This window comes from Trachurus japonicus, chromosome 3 (genome assembly GCF_045865225.1).
Source record: "Trachurus japonicus isolate A0001 chromosome 3, Traja_1.0".
NCBI lineage: Eukaryota > Metazoa > Chordata > Actinopteri > Carangiformes > Carangidae > Trachurus > Trachurus japonicus.
In genome coordinates, this window is record NC_140909.1 from 26,484,494 (window position 1) to 26,502,157 (window position 17,664).

General features: G+C 47.3%; 1 protein-coding gene across 1 annotated transcript; it reads right to left on the reverse strand.

The window, feature by feature from the left end:
* Window positions 1–8: 8 nt before the first annotated feature.
* On the reverse strand, window positions 9–16,476 carry LOC146990051 (transient receptor potential cation channel subfamily M member 1-like). The gene is given in 28 exon segments (XM_085768013.1): window positions 9–704; window positions 1,014–1,369; window positions 1,710–1,842; window positions 3,332–3,528; window positions 3,657–3,801; window positions 4,155–4,175; window positions 4,516–4,690; window positions 4,873–5,124; window positions 5,397–5,525; window positions 5,869–6,015; window positions 6,088–6,219; window positions 8,493–8,721; window positions 8,798–9,090; window positions 9,167–9,196; window positions 9,362–9,502; window positions 9,861–9,911; window positions 10,182–10,316; window positions 10,647–10,810; window positions 10,813–11,049; window positions 11,123–11,195; window positions 11,727–11,850; window positions 12,649–12,823; window positions 13,473–13,644; window positions 13,767–13,891; window positions 13,974–14,187; window positions 14,347–14,539; window positions 14,672–14,748; window positions 16,311–16,476. Coding segments are annotated over 28 exon segments (4,875 nt in total). The 5' UTR covers window positions 16,395–16,476; the 3' UTR covers window positions 9–33.
* Between the last annotated feature and the right edge of the window lie 1,188 nt (window positions 16,477–17,664).

Genomic DNA, 17,664 nt, shown 5'->3' on the forward strand with positions numbered 1-17,664 from the left:
TTGTTCATGTCAACCACAGACCCTTGATCAGGATCAGTCTGAGTCTCTGGACGCGGTCCCGGACTGCGTCCCACCCGCTCCCTCCCCGCTGAAGGCTGACACCAGGTCTTTGACGCTACTGGCCGATCGAGGTGTCTCCTCGTTTTTCCTCACCCTCGTCTTCCTCGGGTTGGTGTTAAGGCTCTTAGAGCGGAGGGTGGGGTACATCCTGTCCTCCCCCAGCAGCAGCTGCTCCGTCAGCTCCTCCCTGCTGCCATTACCGTGGTTACTGTCCATCCTGGATTCGTTAGCCTCCTGACTCGTCTCAGTTCCGCTCTGCTCCCTCGTCGCTGTTGGAGATGTGGAGGGGGTTGAGGCGGTGACGCCCCCCTGGTTCTGATGGGCAGGGCTGTAGATGATACTGCTGATGGACTTCCTGTTTGAGGAGCTACTGAGGGTCGGAGAAGACAAATACTGCATAACCTTCGACCTCTCCAGAGGAAAGGACACGGCCGCCTCAAGTCGGCTCTTCTCCGGCGGTCTCTCTGACTCCGCCCCCCATGGCTCTGCCCCTGTCTGCTCGGATGGAGGCGGGGTAGCGGTGCTGTGAGGTCTGATGTCTGGGTCGCAGGGGGAGATGAGGATGTCCACGTTGGACAGAGACTGAGCCCTTTCCCGTGGTTCTCTGACCTCCAGGGTCAAGCCGAACTCCGCCACCTCACCTGAAACTGACAGACTCTAAGATGAGAGCTCACATCGTGGTCTTCAAATCAGCTTTTAGTGTGAAAACTGGAAAAAAAACTTGTGTCTGTCAATATTAACATACAGAAAGACTAAATACACATGTGTATTTACTTATGTGTATGTGGCATTTATATACTATGTATAGTAACAAGCTGCCATTAAAGCCTTTTCACAGGATCCTCTTTCTAATGTGCCTCTGTCCTTACTTGGACCCTCTCATCTGGTCTCTGTCTCTCTCTCACCTGCTCCTGCTCCTGCTCCTGCTCCTGCTCCTGCTCCTGCTCCTGCTCCTGCTCCTGCTCCTGGTCTGTCAGGGCTCAGTTGGGCCTTCTTGTCGTGTCCCTCCGTGTCCCCAGACACTGACGTGCGGTCATCGTGGTCCAGTGCGTAGCGGTACAGACTGTAGCCGTCAGCGCTGTTGATGCTGCCATGTCGCAGCAGGGCAGGTTCGCAGACAGACGAGCCTCTGGAACGTGACCTGACAAGGTCGGCGTGGTCGATGCCCGCCAGCTTCTCCAGAGCGTTCATCATTCGGCCAGAGAACTCCTCCAGCTGACCCAGGCGCAGGTCCACGGTCTGCAGCGAAGCCTTCATTGACTGCTCCCTCTCATTCACCTCCTCCAGACACATGAACATGTTCTCCACCCTGAGGAGGAGCCAGTATCATGACATCACTCAGTCAGGCACACAAACATAGAGATCAGCAGCTTTTCTGTGTCACAGACATGGACAACGTTCTTTCTTTATCGTCATCACAGTCAGTATCATGTTTGTTCTGTGGATCAATAAATATTTAAACCCCCAATCATCAGTGACCGAGACCAGTCTTCCATCACTCTGACACACAGACAGGAAGAAACACACAAACAATAACGCAACAGAAAAACCTGAAGATCAGCGACTGTTTTTTATTGTTTTGTAAAGTTTACCTAGTGTTTTAGTAAAAGGTGGTGTTAGTGTGTATGTGAGGTGCAGTGACCTCTGACCTCTCGGACGTGACTCGGATCCGCTCGTTGTTGGACGACTGCTTCTCGTCGTCCTTCTCTCTGAAATACTCCTCCACACACTGCTCCTCAAACTCATGGAGGCTTTTCAGCTCCTCAGCGCTCAGAACCAGCTCTAGGAAGAAAAACACCAGTAACCAAGGTGTCTGAGCTGGGCACTTGACGTGTTAAAAACCAAGCCTATTTTCTAGGCCTTTTCTCGAAAATTGTATATCCATAATATAATGAGTATATCTCTGCAACCATCAGGTCTATTTGAATAATTTTGGTGTCATAGTAAAGGGAAAAAATTTAGAAATTGCTTAGATGTGTAAATTTCAGTATATGTGTTACTGGTGAAGAGTAAATGAAGATGTCATACAGAAAAAGTAAAAAAAAAATTAACATTCACCCCCCCAAAAATCATATTTTGGATGAGTGTCCTTCAGAATGATGCTACTAAAGCACAAAACCTCTATCAAATGATTGCACAATGTATGAACATTATCTCTGCAATGGTTGATTCTGATAAAGTGAAGCAGTAAAAAATTATTGAGATTTTACTACAAAATATTCAGGCGAGCTTTCCAAAATGTCAATTTCTGGCGCAGCTTGCCACTATAAACCATTGTTTAATCTTTATTTTAACACAATTTGCATAAACTAATGCAGTTATGCCTGGCTCTATCTCCGTAGTGGATTGGTTGATTTGAGTCAGCTCATTATAACCGTTAGAGCCAATAGAATGAGGCTATACCCACGTTGATGTGATCGACAGTACTGGCAGCCATGAGCCAATCTGAATCAGCAGAATCCTGAAACGTGTGACGAGCAAGCTGTTGTGTGCAGCGCTCACAAAGGTTCCCCGCTCCTACAGCCCGCCCGGACCGATGTAACACTAACGCCGGTCAAAGTTCAAACTGGAAATATTGTGGATTTACCATGGATGGTATACTAGATCCATGGGATTTACCCATAGACATATGTATATGGATTTACCCATAAAACAAACATTTCACGGCAAAACAGCAAAGGTAAGATGAAATTTACGACGATGTTTTGGCTGTGTTTGCACGACTTTGCTCGTTGCTGGCTTCTCTCTTTGCCGTGCTTCTGTGTAGCTTCTGTGTAGCCGCGGTTGCTATGTAACGTCCCAATCTTTGTAGCCGGCTCTTTCAGATGAGTGGTAGCTGATGTGTTTTGCATAATGTATAGTAGTATATGAGCCAGAAATGTGGCAACTGGGTCCACACACAGGTGCTTCATGAAGTTTGATGTTTAGTTGTTTATTTGAGTAGTGTTTGGGTCATATAAACATGGTTTTTACACACTGTAGACAAACTTATGCTGTTTAATTTGATGTGAAATATGGCTATTCTTTCATAATTAGTGCTGTAGAGGCTCTGTTCTTTTCTGTTCCCCAAATGGGGAGGGGGACTTTGGACTGGCCATGTTGCTGTATTACTTAATCTGAGATGATGTGTGATGAAGTCTGATTTTACTAACATGTCCGAAATGAATGAATGAATGAATAAATAAATAAATAAATAAATAAATAAAAAATTTAAACTGATTTGACCTAGTTGAGTTTAAACTGGTTAGTATAGACAGGGCAAAAGCCTTACGGAGTCGTCTCTCGCGGTCGTCACGGTCACCCTCTGGCTTGCAACGGCAGCACAACCTCTTTAGGACGATGTAGATGTGGGGAAAGACGATGAGGGGTGGGGGCAGGATGGGCCGGTCGTGGAAGGTCATGATCAGTTGGTAACGCTGGAACTTCCAGACCTGGTTGGAGATGGACTTGACCTCGAAGAAGGTGTTGCTGCAAGGTGGAAGGAGGAGTCAGGTCGTCTTATTCATTTCAGTGTGAGAGGGAGAAAAAGTTTTTTCAGCTTTTATGTGTGTGTGTGTGTGTGTGTGTGTGTGTGTGTGTGTGTGTGTGTGACTGACTTGAACACAGCGATCAGCAGGTTGACTAGCAGGATATTTGCCACCAACAGGTAACAGGCCATGATGGCCGGAGTGAGCCAGGCTCCAGGGATACAGGGAGGAAGCTTCTTCCCATCTTCGTCATACATGTTGTCTCCACATGGAGCTGAGTACACACATACACACACACAGTCAAAGTGTGTCCTGACTTTGGACACATACGGAACTTTATTAGCAGTGTTTGTGTTTTTAAATCGAAAAAAATAAAATAAAAGTCCTGCCTTCACAATAAAAGCCTCTAACCTGACAGACGGTCATAATTCTCTGAATAAGCTGTGGGGCATTCACTGACATCTGACCGCTAAGTCAAAATTTTCATGGTGTTGCCACTGATTTCACTTAACTCTCCAGCTGCTAATTCTAACATGCTAATGCTACCGCCTGCTGAAAGAGGCTTTTACTGTAAAGCAGCTGCTGGAAACAGCTTCCTGCTGCTGTAAATGAAGCTCAGACACTCACGGTTGATTTCCATCGCATAAACTGTCCAACAGTGGATAGCAGACAGGAAGAGACAGGAAGAGACAAAAGAGACAACGTTACCATCAGCTGACAGAGAACAGAGACACAGAGACATGTTTTCAAAAGTGAGTGAGTGAGGAGGAGGACAGGTGAGGACAGGTGATGTATCTGTGTCTCACAGTAGACTTTATTAGGGCCCATGGAGGGCGGCACAGTTGAGGACAGAGGATAGGTAGGCATATTTGGCAGGTGAGGACAGGGGACACGGGAGGACAGTGAATGTAGTGCGGACACGTGAGGGCAGTGAGGACAGGTCAGGACAGAGGACGTAGCTGTGTCTTACGGTGGACTCTAGTCTTACGGTCTATGGAGTCAGCGAACACCTCTCCGTAGATCATCCAGTACGGCATGTAGAAGATGTTCCGGGCCAGACGCCATGTTGGCTCCTCGTCAGGGTGGAGGATTGCCTGCCGAGCTACACCGAAGCTCATCAGCACCACCAGCATGATGACCACGAAGTACAGCATGTCAATCATCTGAGGGGGTGGAGCCAGGGCCAAGGGGGTGGGATCAGAGGGACCAGAGACAACAGATCAGATACCAGAGGGACTGTCCTCTGCCCGATTCTTCTGTGCAGGACATCAGCAGGACATAAAGACGCCATGATTTCATGTTCACTGCTGATTTGAATGTGCAGTGTCACGACAGGAAGTCGTACCATCTTGCCGATCATCATGACGTAGGGCCCCAGGTACTTGTTGACCCCGAAGATGTCAAGGACTCGGATGTACCAGAAGATGATGTCGACGCAGTAGATGACGCGTCCGTAGCCCATGTAGGGTTCATTGTGTAGCCGGAGCAGTAGCCCCAGCAGGAAGACAGAGATGGCCACCAGGTCTGTGATGTTCCAGTATTCCTCCAACCACACATTCACCTTCTGCTTCAGCTTCCCTGGCTCTGACATAAGGATCTGACCACAGGGGCGACATCCAGTCAGCAAGACACACCAGACTCTCACCTGATACATGCCCATCGGATTTAAAATCACACACTGAGGTGAGGTCTGAACTGTGTGTGTGTCACAGCAGGTTTGACATGGAAACCAAGGATTGTCCTTCAAGATGAATCAATAGACTCAAATAGGATAATGACAGCTGATGAATAATCAGTCATCATGTCACCACGGGTTAATGAACCCACGCCTGAACCCCTGACTGTGCTCAGGGGGGCTTTGCTGTTTACCTGTCGGACCTTCTCCAGGCCCAGAGTGATGATGTAGGAGATGACAATCCACTCCTGCAGAGATGGCCATCTCTCCATCTTCACCAGGATGATGTAGTTGTAGAGCATCAGGTAGACCAGGTAGGAGATCTAAGGACACACACGGGTGGTTTCACCTTCAGGTCACATGATGCTTAGAGATGGAGCGTTCAATCAGCCCTCCCTCTCTAACCCCACCCCCATAATCAGCTCACTTTAGGTCTAAATATTCAATCAGAGTTTGCCATGATCCTAACCTTTCAATTATGTCTTCCTTGTCTAGATCCGGGTGGGTTTATTATATTTCACCTAGCCCTTCCCTCTTTTCACATGATGACATCATGATGGGTTGAATAACTAAAGACAATAGCACATGGCAGTAAAAGTCTGTTTTTGCTGATTCAAATCACTATAGCAACACCACCTGATATCACAAACCACAAAATGGACTTGCCGTGTTGAACCAGAACTTGGTGAAGGGGGCAGTGTAGAACTCGTAGATCTTCCTACCGATGGGAACTCTCTTTCCTCTCTTCTGTTTGCTCTGCGTTTCTTCTTCGTCACCTTTCTTGGATATGGCATCCACATTGGAGACGGCGTCCTGAAACAGAGGCTTCGTTAGAACCACGGCCTTGACAACACAAACTGACACAGGTTCCTCCCCCTCCTGTACCTTGCTAGACTTGTTGTCATCATCTTTGCTCTTGCTGTCCACACCCTCCCTGGACGAGTGGAATGAAGCTTCTTCTCCGAAACGAAACTCCAGCAGCAGGATCGCCGGGGGAAAAACAATTCCCAGGATCACCTGCACAAAGAAAGTGGAATAGAATCAGCATCTGTCCCTGTGTCGAAACATGCGTCGCAAATACTCCCATGTTTACTCAAGCAATGTTTACTCATGCAAAGTGAATAAAATGTAAACTGTGAGAACTTGTTAGTTAGGGAAACAATGAGTTGACATCAGTTCTGTCAGTTATCCCACTGACGAGGTGACATCTGAAGGTCGCACACATGTAGAGCTAATGTGAGGTAGATGTGTGTCTACAAGAGCCTGTATCTCTCAGCCCTCCTATGATCCTTCGATTCCTTTGCTCTGCTCATCTGTATTTTCTCAGTTTGAGCCGGTGTCCCTCTCCATTTTAAAGGACACAGTTAGTCATATGAAGCCCTCTGGTTCCCCTGCAGATGCCATCCCCCCTCGTCTGTTTAAAGAGGTACTTACGACAATAGGACCAAGCATTCTTGAGATTATTAATGAAAGTCTCTCCTCTGGTACAGTACCTGGGGTTTTTAAACATGCAGTAGTCCGCCCTCTACTTAAAAAAACAGGCCTTGACCCCTCCCTCAGCTCCAACTTCAGGCCTATCTCCAATCTTTCATACGTTTCCAAAATTTTAGAGAAGGTTGTCTACAACCAGTTATTACCATTCTTAGAAGATAATGGCATCACTGAGCTATTCCAGTCAGGGTTCAAAGCCCTCCATAGTACAGAGTCAGCACTTTTGAAGGTGTCAAATGATATACTTTTGTCAACAGACTCTGGAAAGTCTGTTGTCCTAGTGCTTTTAGATTTGTCTGCTGCATTTGACACTGTTGACCACAGCATTTTAATCTCTCGCCTTGAGCACTGCGTGGGCATTAAGGGTGTCGCCCTTGACTGGTTCCGGTCATACTTAACGGACAGAAGCTTTTGTGTAAAAATTGACAACTTTGTGTCTTCAACAGCTCCTCTTCCACATGGGGTCCCCCAGGGCTCAATCCTCGGCCCTTTTTTATTTGCTCTTTATTTACTCCCCCTTGGTTCTGTTTTTAGAAAACATAGTATTTTATTCCATTTTTATGCTGATGATTGCCAGATCTATGTTCCACTGGCACAAAGCGATGCTCACACTGTCCAACCACTCATTGACTGTCTTAACGACATCAAAGCTTGGCTCTCACTTAATTTTTTGAGTCTCAATGAGAATAAAACTGAAATAATGATGTTATTCCCCCCCCAAAGTTGACCTCGGCCCTCTGTCACTGTATTTCAAAGACTGCGTCACTAATCTGGGGGTCAAGTTTGACTCTGATTTTAAATTTGAGAAACAGATCAGTGGTGTAGTACAGAAAAGTTTTTATCAATTACGTCAAATAGCGAAGGTGAAACCTATTTTATCAAGACCTGACTTGGAAAAATTAATCAATGCTTTTATTACAACTCGTCTTGATTACTGCAACTCTCTGTACATAGGGATCAGCCAGGCGTCTCTCGCCCGTCTGCAGCTTGTGCAGAACTCTGCTGCATGCCTGCTAACCCAGACACGCAGGCGTGAGCACATCACTCCCATCCTGGCGTCCCTACACTGGCTCCCTGTGTATTACAGAATCAATTTTAAGCTTTTGTTATTTGTTTTTAAAAGCATAAATAACCTTGCTCCACCCTATCTAACCAATTTACTTCAGCCTTACTGCCCACCCCGATCACTAAGATCAGCCGACCAGCTGTTGCTGACAGTCCCCAAAACAAGGCTGAAGCTCAGAGGTGACAGAGCATTTGCCGCTGCTGCACCCAAGCTCTGGAATGAGCTACCCCTGAATGTTAGACAGGCCTCCTCGCTTCCTGTTTTTAAATCTCTTTTAAAAACACACTTTTACTCCCGTGCTTTTAACTCACCTTAATTTTAATTTTTTATATGTCTCTCCCTATAAAAGCACCTGCAGTGAGCTGGTCCATTTGTTTGTTTTTTAAAGTGATTTTGTGTTTATGTGCTGTCTTTTATCTTAATCTTTTATGTCCTAATGTAAAGCACTTTGGCTTCCCCTGTGGTTTTTTAAATGTGCTATATAAATAAAGTTGATTGATTGATTGATTGATTGGAAATAAATTATCAATAATGATAGGTGCTGATCTCAGGAGTTAAATTGTAGGTGAACAGTCATGATTGCTGTGTATTGAGGGTGAGGTTGAGGTGAAGTGACGTGTGGTTGAGTGAGGAACTGATCCAGAGTCAGTGAGTCACCTTCACCTTCCTCATCCAGCCACAGGTCACTTCACCTCCAGCATCACAGTGGAGTTCTGTGGCAGAGCCTCAGTACCTTCAGGCTGTTGCTCTTGCCCATCCTCAAGCAGCCCATCCACATGTCCGTCAGTAGCATCTGGCTGCAGGTGTGGGCAATGAAGTCTCTGTGCTTGGCCGCGACGGCAAGCTTCAGACAGGTGGAGTTACTCCAGTTTTTCAGCTCATAGGTCAGAAGTTTCATGGCAACCTGTTCATCATGTTTGTACGACTGGTCCAAAAGCTCGTAGGCCAGCTGCCCAAACTCCCTGAAAAGTGAACAGCATGCCATCATAACCACGCACCCCTGACCCCTGTGACCCTTGACCCCTGTGTGCGACTCACTTGGAGTTGTTCTCCAGATCCTGGAAGATGTCATCCACCAGCTCGCTCTGGGATGACTCATGGGCCATGGCCTTGTACAGTTTACAGGCTACTAAGGCTTTGGCCATGGCCTCCTCCCCTCGCTGCCACAAGAACAGCGCCATCTTTTGGCGCTTCATCAGCACTGCCCACACCATCAGCTCATGGAAAGGGTACTGGAACCTGCTGACCTCAGGGTCGTCCACGTCAATGTCCACCTCCTCCTCTTTCTTCTTGTTCTTCTTTCCTTTCCCCTTGGAACGGGGCTCGTCATCCTGCAGATGCAAGAACACGTGTCAGACTCAGACAGACAGGACAACAGGAAGTGACACATAAACGCTGCCAACTTACCTCCATCCCAAGAAGTTTCAGAGCTTTGGGCTGCAAGAAGGAAATAGCTAGGTTAGATAATCTGGTCCTGGAACTTTAGCAGCTTCAGATACTGAACTCTCCGTGTTCCCATTGTATTCCCATTGTGTTCCCATTGAGTTTCCATTGTGTTCCCATTGAGTTCCCTTTGTGTTCCCTCTGAGTTCTGTCACTCACCCGTTTGAGGCCGTACAGGTTGTTGTACAGTGTTCTGAAGTTCTTCCTGGTGTAATTGCAGCGATATGCTCCGCCCATCAGGAGCTCAAGCACCAATCCAATATCGATCAGTGTGATCTGATAATCTGGAGGAAGGTTGCCCTGAAACACAAACCTGCTCATGATCTGATTCTCACTCTGTTCTCACTGTCAACAGGAAGTAAATGTTGGCAGCTGAGAGAGAAAAGCTGAGTGTCCAGTCCATGCTGTTTATGCACGATTCAAACTTTTGTGTTTGTTTCTGGCCATCAGGAAAAACAATTGATTGATTAATTGATTGATTGATTGATTGATTGATTGTTTTGTTGATTGATTGATTGATTGATTGATTGATTGATTGATTGATTGATTTGTTGATTGATTGATTTGTTGATTGATTGATTGATTGATTGATTGATTGATTGATTGATTGATTGATTGATTGATTGATTGATTGATTTGCATTGGAAGCATCACTAACCTTTTTGACGTCTCTGACCACGAAGTGCAACGTGTTGGCCGGACCCAGCTTCTGTAGAACCAGAACCAGACAGGGACTGTGATGTCGACAGCTTTACACACTGACTGAGTGTGAACATCTGACGTTAATCTGACCATTATGTTGTAGCAACATGAGACTGAGACTAGAGGTTTAATTTAAGATCAGAGATGACGGATTCTGAGCGTATCAACATGTCAGTGAGAAGATGGGGGGTAAAGCTTAAAGCTTTGTTTCATTACTTTGAAGCAGACATCACCTTGTTCACCTGTCTACTCCTGCCTGCAGGGGGACGAGTCTCACCGTGTTGTAGAGCTCCTCCAGGCGGGGGATGGTCAGGAAGTGATGGATGTTTACACCATTCTCGATCAGCAGCTTCACAAAGTCCACTCTGTCCAGGACCAGGGCGTCCATCATGGCCTGCTCCAGAGAGTTCACCTGTGGGAGGATCATCATCATCATCATCATCATCATCATCATCATCATCATCATCATCATCATCATCATCATCATCATCATCATCCCCACCCTAACTTGAAGAAACTGTGGAGCTGTTGTGCTGTGTTGAAATGACTGACATCTGTCACTCATCCTCCTGTAATATTTGTGAGACTGAGCCCAGTGCTGTGACTGGTCGGTACTGCCCCCTGCTGTTACACCTGAGAACCTTTCTGTTGAATTTGTTCCTGCCTTTGACAGATGACTCTACTGATCTCATCTGATCAGTGCAGGAGGTGGCAGCATGCGACAAGTCAAGACAAGCCTCACCCAGTTGAGCAGCTCCAGTTTACGAGGGTCGGTCTCCTCTGGTGGTTCAGGTTTAGTTTTGCCTCCTTTTCCTTTCTTCCCTCTGGCTTTCCCTTTCCCTCCTCCCCCTCCCCCGGCCCCACCTCCCCCTGCCCTCTGGGCCGTGGGGCTTTTAGGACGGTCGGGGGGTAAGGCGGTGACAGGCTGCAGAAAGAGGAAGACACATGATGTTTTACTGAGATCATTAGATGTGATGCTGCCACTGAGCTTTGGTTCTGAAACAGGACTGATCAGTGATCAGTAGATGAGTGAGGTGGACTCACAGGCCAGTGGTGTCCATACACAAAGATCTGACTGTGGGCGATGTCCACTCTGTTCCAAGCCAGAGCCAGGCTCAGCTGATCAGAAGCCGATGCGTTTGTGCCTAAAACAAACACCACAGGTGTAACTGTGACTGTCTGTGAGTATGTGTGGGTATATGTGCATGCGTTAGTTACCTTTGAGCAAAGCTGTGAGAATGGACATCTCGATGTCCTGCTGTCCCTCTGAGCCCATCCTGAACACTGTGATCTACACAACACAACATGCACTGTGAGACGCACACAGCTCCAGCCATTCTTGTGGTAACACAGGTGACAAATACACAGCTGTGGTGGAGCAGCTGCCCCATGCACACAGGTGATTTTAGTAGTCTGTTGGTTTTATTGTGGAAGTACAGTACGTCATCAACACAAGCAACATGTGGTTCAGACGAGAACAAGCCGCAGATACATGATGAGTTGAACCCTGGAACCTGATGGACCTGATCTGAGCCATCGACCTGCAGCTTTCATCTAACAGTGACCGTTTAGAGTGATGAGGTGATGTAATGTTTGGCTGCAGCTGTCGACGGGAGGAAGCAGAGGATTGTAGGATTAAATAAACAGAACAATCTGCACTAAGAGCTGCAGTTGGGGTCAAAGGTCAAACCTTTATCATTATGTTAATGTCAGGATGGCCAAGGTCTCATAGCAGGTTTAATCAGCCTGGACCGCTGGCTCCACCCCCTGGGTCCTGATTGGCTGAGACAGGAAGAGAGGGGGTTGTGTGAGGGCAACCTACCAGAGCTCGTTTCTTCATGCACTCCATCACCATGGTGAAGATCTGCTGCGCCTGGGTGCGGTTGTAGTTGAACGTCTTTTGAATGGTGACCAGCAGCTGCTCCCTGACGCTGTCACTCACCAACCTATGACAGACACACAGACGCTCCGGTTAGCTGTCGGTGGGCGGCGGCCTCAGGATGTTCTAGTGTACTGGGCGCCCACTAAGATCACATCAGATAGTGACCTGGTTTACACTGAGGTCACAAGTGAGATCTTTTGAAGGAAACACACACCATAGGTGGAGGAAACCTGACTCCTCCTCCTCTGCTGTCAGTCCCTGCTCATTTCCATCACCTGGGACTAACTCAGGCCTGTGTTCACTGTTACTGTGGTAACAGTCAGTGGCATCTCAGCAGCAATAAACAGGATACACATATGATTGTCAGTTTGTCAGAGAGAGTTTTGATTTTCTTCTTTCTCCTGTAACTATTGAAGTCTTCCCACAGGCAAACATTTTCTGCTGAACTGAGCTGGAGTCTTAATTTAGTCAGAATCAATTCTATCTCACAATCTGAACTGAAGAACTAAACTTACTAAAGTCTCACTGTCAGAGCCAAGGATGGAAGTCAGGACCCCCACACTAATCTGAGCCACTGTTCTACTGACCCTAAAGGTCATAGGTCATGATTAGGATTTGGTGTGAGGACCATCTGTCACATCTTCTGCATCTGTCACATCTGTCACATCTGTCATGCAGGCTCTGATATAGCTCAGTGATGTTTCAAACATCACAAAAAACATTACAAAGAAGAATCGGAATATATAGTCTGAGATTAAAACTGATCCAGAATCAGGACACTGAGGTCTGTTCGATTAAGGTGGAATCCCTATCACACCTGCTCACACCTCTGTGGCGTCTACTCTCCGACTGAGATCCTCACCCGTCCTCCTGACAGTATCTGTGAGCAAAGGAGATGATGTCAGAGGCCCGACCGCTGCCATCACAGATCACCACAGGAACAGGAGGTTCCTCCCTTAGACTCTCCAGCACAATGGAGATGACATTAGGACCTCCCTCCAGGATCAGGCACACCACAGGAACCCCTTGACCCAGACCTGATAAACACACAAACACACACATAACCTGTAAGGATGAAGCATCTGATCCAGACCAGACCCGAACCAGAGCCCAGACCTGATCCAGATCAAACCTGATAACAGTCATCAAACATCACAGTAATTGTATTTAAATTCATTTAGTGTCTTTTCACTTGAATGAAACAACACTGATCACATAATCCAAGCTGACCATAAAGACAGAGAACAGGGCAAACTTTTGCACAAAGACAGGAAGTGGATGAAAACGTTATCTTAACTTAGCACAAAGACAAACAAACATGTGGAAACATTAGCCTGGCTTTGCTTAAAAACTGGGAGCAGAGAAAAGGGTGAACCTATCTTAGTACAAAAACGGGAAGGAGGATGTTTAGCATAAAGACTGAAAGCAGGTGGGGCTGTGTTAGGCTGTGCTCCTCGTGGCTGCAGTAAAGGTGACAGCTGAGCCGCCCTTTGCCGTCTCTGCCTCACACTCAGCTCCAGGCACAGGATGACAAAGGGAAACCCACAGGTCACATGATGTGTCATGATTGGTGAGTCCAAAACTGATGAGCCTGAATCTGGACCTGGATCAGAACTTGTGAGGATGAATGTATTTGGTATTGCCACAAACTGCTCAGGTTTGATGTAAACAGGTCACATGACTCACGTGTGTTGATCTTCTGCAGGGCGATGTGTTTCTCCAGCTGCCGGCGGAGGCGGACCTCAGCGCCATACTTCCCACTGGTCCCGTTATCAGACAGAATGAAGTGGGAGTGGCTGCTGTTCAGGACCGCAAGCTTGCAGAGTGGGTTTGACATGGTCTGATAGGGCCGAGTCACCTGAAACACATGCGATTGTTGGAATCAGAGGTGGGAGGAACAAGTTACTGTTTTACAAACCACCGGCCTGGCCTGGTTGAGTCTGCTTCAGTCCAGTTTGGCCTGGTTTAAACTGGACTTACATCTCTCCCAATCAGGTCCTCTTTGTTCTCGATGATTCCCCACGGTGCGATGCCTATGGCACAGACTTTCCCCCTGGACTTGGACGAATGATCTTTCAGAGCATCTCCAACATGGCGGATCACTCCTGAAAGACAGAGGGGTCAGGAGGGTCAGGACCAGTGGGTATAGGACTGATCTGGATCTGGATCCCAGGCTGACTATGGTACCTGTGCTGACTCCTCCAGTGAAGATCCAGGCTCCGGTTGTCACAGCAGCTTTGATCAGACCTTTTCCAAACACCTGCTTCAGTTTGGGTGGCAGGTCGAAGTTCTGAAGACCTCCATGGACAGAGATGAGGAGTGTGGGGAGCTCCAGCTGCCAGTCCTTCACCATGAGGTGAAGCAGGGAGTCCGGCTTTGAGTCATAGGAGACCCTGATGTACTGCAGGAGGAGGAAGAGGAGGAAGAGGAGGAGGAGGAGGTGGAGCAAGAGGAGGAGGAGGAGGAGGAAGAGGAGGTGGAACAAGAGGGTGGGAGCTGTTTACAGTGACACGGATGAATCTCACGACAAACCATCACAGTAGATGCGTGTGTTTGGTACCATTGCCTTGTTGATGTGCCCCCCTCCCTGGAACTCAATGACCCCATAGGCGTCAGTGGGGGAGGTCTGGGTATGTTTGAGGGGGGTCCACTTCTCAGCAGGTTGGACCTCCAGTTGGACCAGCGGGGCCCCCTCCTCTTTGGCTCCTGGGGGGACAGCGGTGTGCTGTGTCAGCAGCTGACCACAGCTGCACCTGAACAACGACAGAGAAGACGATTTAGACATCACGGGGTCCACAGGCTGACACGTCTCATAGCCGTCGGGTGCTCAGGTGAGGAGGGGGAGTCACTGTTGACTCTCCATGTATCAGTGAGGCAGGCCTAACCTGCTGGCATCTTTGCTGGGGATGATCTGGACACATTCTCTCTTGTTGAACGTCCTCTCAATCCAGACTCTGTGGACCTGAGGAAACAGGAAGTAAGGAAGTGAAGAGCAGCCTGCAGAGAGGTCAGAGGTCAGGGGTGAGGATTGATCTTCATGAGGAAGAGATCCTAGTGAGACACACTGCAGCAGGATCTGGTTCACTGGTCAGTCTGACGATGTTTCAACAGCGTGTCAGTAGATCTCTTTAGAAGACAGTGACAGAATGATACAGACTGATGATGATACGTGAGAGCAGCTGCGGCTGTCATTGTTTCTTTCTTCTTCTTTGGTCTTTTTCAGGCCACAAGCGGCTGAAACATCAAAATGTTCACGTGTGTGCAGATCTGGCTAATTACTGGGAGAGTGGAGCTTTCCATTTCTTTATGCATCCAATCCTCTTACACTCTAATCCTGCAGAGGCCACACACACACAAACAAGACCCTGAAATCTACTTTCTGTGTTTCAATCCATACACCACTAATGACTTTGTGTATGTGTTAATGTGTGTGTGTGTGTGTGTGTGTGTGTGTGTGTGTGTGTGTGTGTATGTGTGTGTGTGTGTTTTTGTGTGTGTGTGTGTGTGTGTTCTCTGAAGCACTTTGATAAATTCCTGCACTTTGGATGAAGGAGGATTAACATGTGAACATTACATGATCCCTGGGTTTATTGTTTGTTTCACATGAACGATGAACTACCATCATCATCATCATCATCATCATCATCATCATCATCATCATCATCATCATCATCATCATCAGTCACTGACCTTAGCTGTTCACATGAGAGGTGATGAACAGAGCTGAGTTTAAACTCTACCTATTTTCTCACTGTTGAGCGAGGTGTATGTGTAGGTTGTAATAGAAACACCCCAGTACACATTAACATCATACATTGTAGCCTACATATAACACAAGAAGTAACATTAGAGTATAGTAGAAGTATACAGTAGTGTGCAGTAGACATATAAAGTAGTGTGTAGTAAAAGTACACAGTACTGTGTAGAGGTCCACAACTGTCCTGTCAGTGATGTCACAGCTCAGTGTGAAAGTTCCTGTTAAACAACATTAATCTCATTTACAACACTGATAATCCCCCCACACCCCACACCCCACCCAGAGCGTTTAATCTGTCACTCGCAGTTTATTAGTGTATTTACCACGGCGCAGACTAAGGCTCATCACAGATGTGTTTAATGATTCACAGCAGGAGCTGTGGTGAGGATGATGAAGATAACCCCTCCCCCACTGAGACACTGGCACATGAAAACTCAACAACTGTCATGTTCTCACCTGACCACCACATGATCAGAGGAGGAGGAGGTGTTGAGAGACTAAAGTCTGAGGACACTTGAGTCTTAAGAGACTTGGGTCTGAGCAGACTAAGACAGGGTTGTCATTTTTCTGGGCTCAGTTTCAGATTCAGCTGAGTCTCAGAGTCTGAGGGTGAATTCCAATTCCTCTCTTAACCCTCAATCTCAACTCTTAATTTTTGTAGCCCTCAAGTGTTAAGGGCTATTTTGTTACTTAGAAATGGGACACCCCTTAAATGCAGATACGTCTGAGTCTCAGTCACATGAGTCTCAGTCTCAGGTGAGTCTTACCTTCTGTGATCCAGATGATGCACTGCGTTTGATGGACGAGTGTTTGAAGGATCCGTTTGTCCCTCTCCTCCCTCTGCTGTCCATGTTGACAAAGTTCAGCTGCCCTCCACCTTCATCCTCGTCCTCCTCCTCTGTCCTGTCTCCTCTGCGTCCTCCCCTCTGTCTTCTGTGTCTCTTGTGATCCCGCAGCCTTTGGTCTGTGATGCGTTCAGGCGTCTCTCTGGGTGGGATGTGGCAGGCAGAGACCCCGTCCTCCCTCTGTAATCAGGATTAGTGGATGCTTCTGAGGATGGGGGGGCAGGGCTCTTTAATGGATGCAGATTTAATAAATGGTGATTGAAGGTAAATCCACTTTAGGACACTCTGCCTCCAGAATTCACTCCTGTTGCTCCACCTGCTGGCATCATGTGCATGCAACCAGGTACTGAACACCTGTTGAGATGCTGCTGTGTGATTGGCCATTTGCTGAATGTGGTGGGTCATCCTCTTCAGACAGTGGAGAAACATTAAGCAAGTGATGAGACACTCATCAGAGCACACATCATCGCGCACACACAGCTGACATAGACCGTGTTGTTTCTTCAGTCATATAAATGAGAGCTGCACGATTAATCACAGTGTCAGTGTAATAAAGTCAATGTGGGTCAAACCTCGTTGTGCATTGTCAGTAGCCTACCATGAGTGTTGTGTTGCTACGAGATGCTCTGGACAACATACTATGTTCTCAAGACACATCACATGTGTGATGTTTGTTGGGTACAAGACCCAGCAAACATCACACAATCATACCCGAGAGACCTGGAAAACCTAAACCATGTCCTCCTGAGACAGTCTGTCCAGCTGTCCACACACTAGCTCTGTATTATACAGTAGCATGTGTCCTCAGACCCTCAGTGTCCAGGTCAGGACCAGAGAGAGACCTTAGGCAGGAACCCTGTCAGCTCTACCATGTGTCCACTAGATGGAGCTGACTGGTCATGTAAGGAGTTAATCATCAGTCACCTCTGACCATCAACAGTCTTTGCAGCTTTGATCCACTGTGGAGCAACTTAGAGGATCCAAACCTGTGGGCGTCACATCCTCACTGACATCACTTCTACATTCAATGTAAGGTTGAGGGTTGTACAGACATTGCTGTTGCAGGTGAAGTGCAGAGCAGCTCAGACGTGTGACGGAGGAGCTGCATTCATACGGGGCTTGCTTCAGTGACAACTCGTCATGCTTCACTCTATTGCACGGGGGATCCCTCCTCCATTGCTCACCCTGAGGATTCTCCTATTTTTCACCCAGTTCAGGGTTTTCTTGGGAGTTTTCCGTGTGAGGGTCTTAGGGCAGAGGATGTTGTTATGTTGCT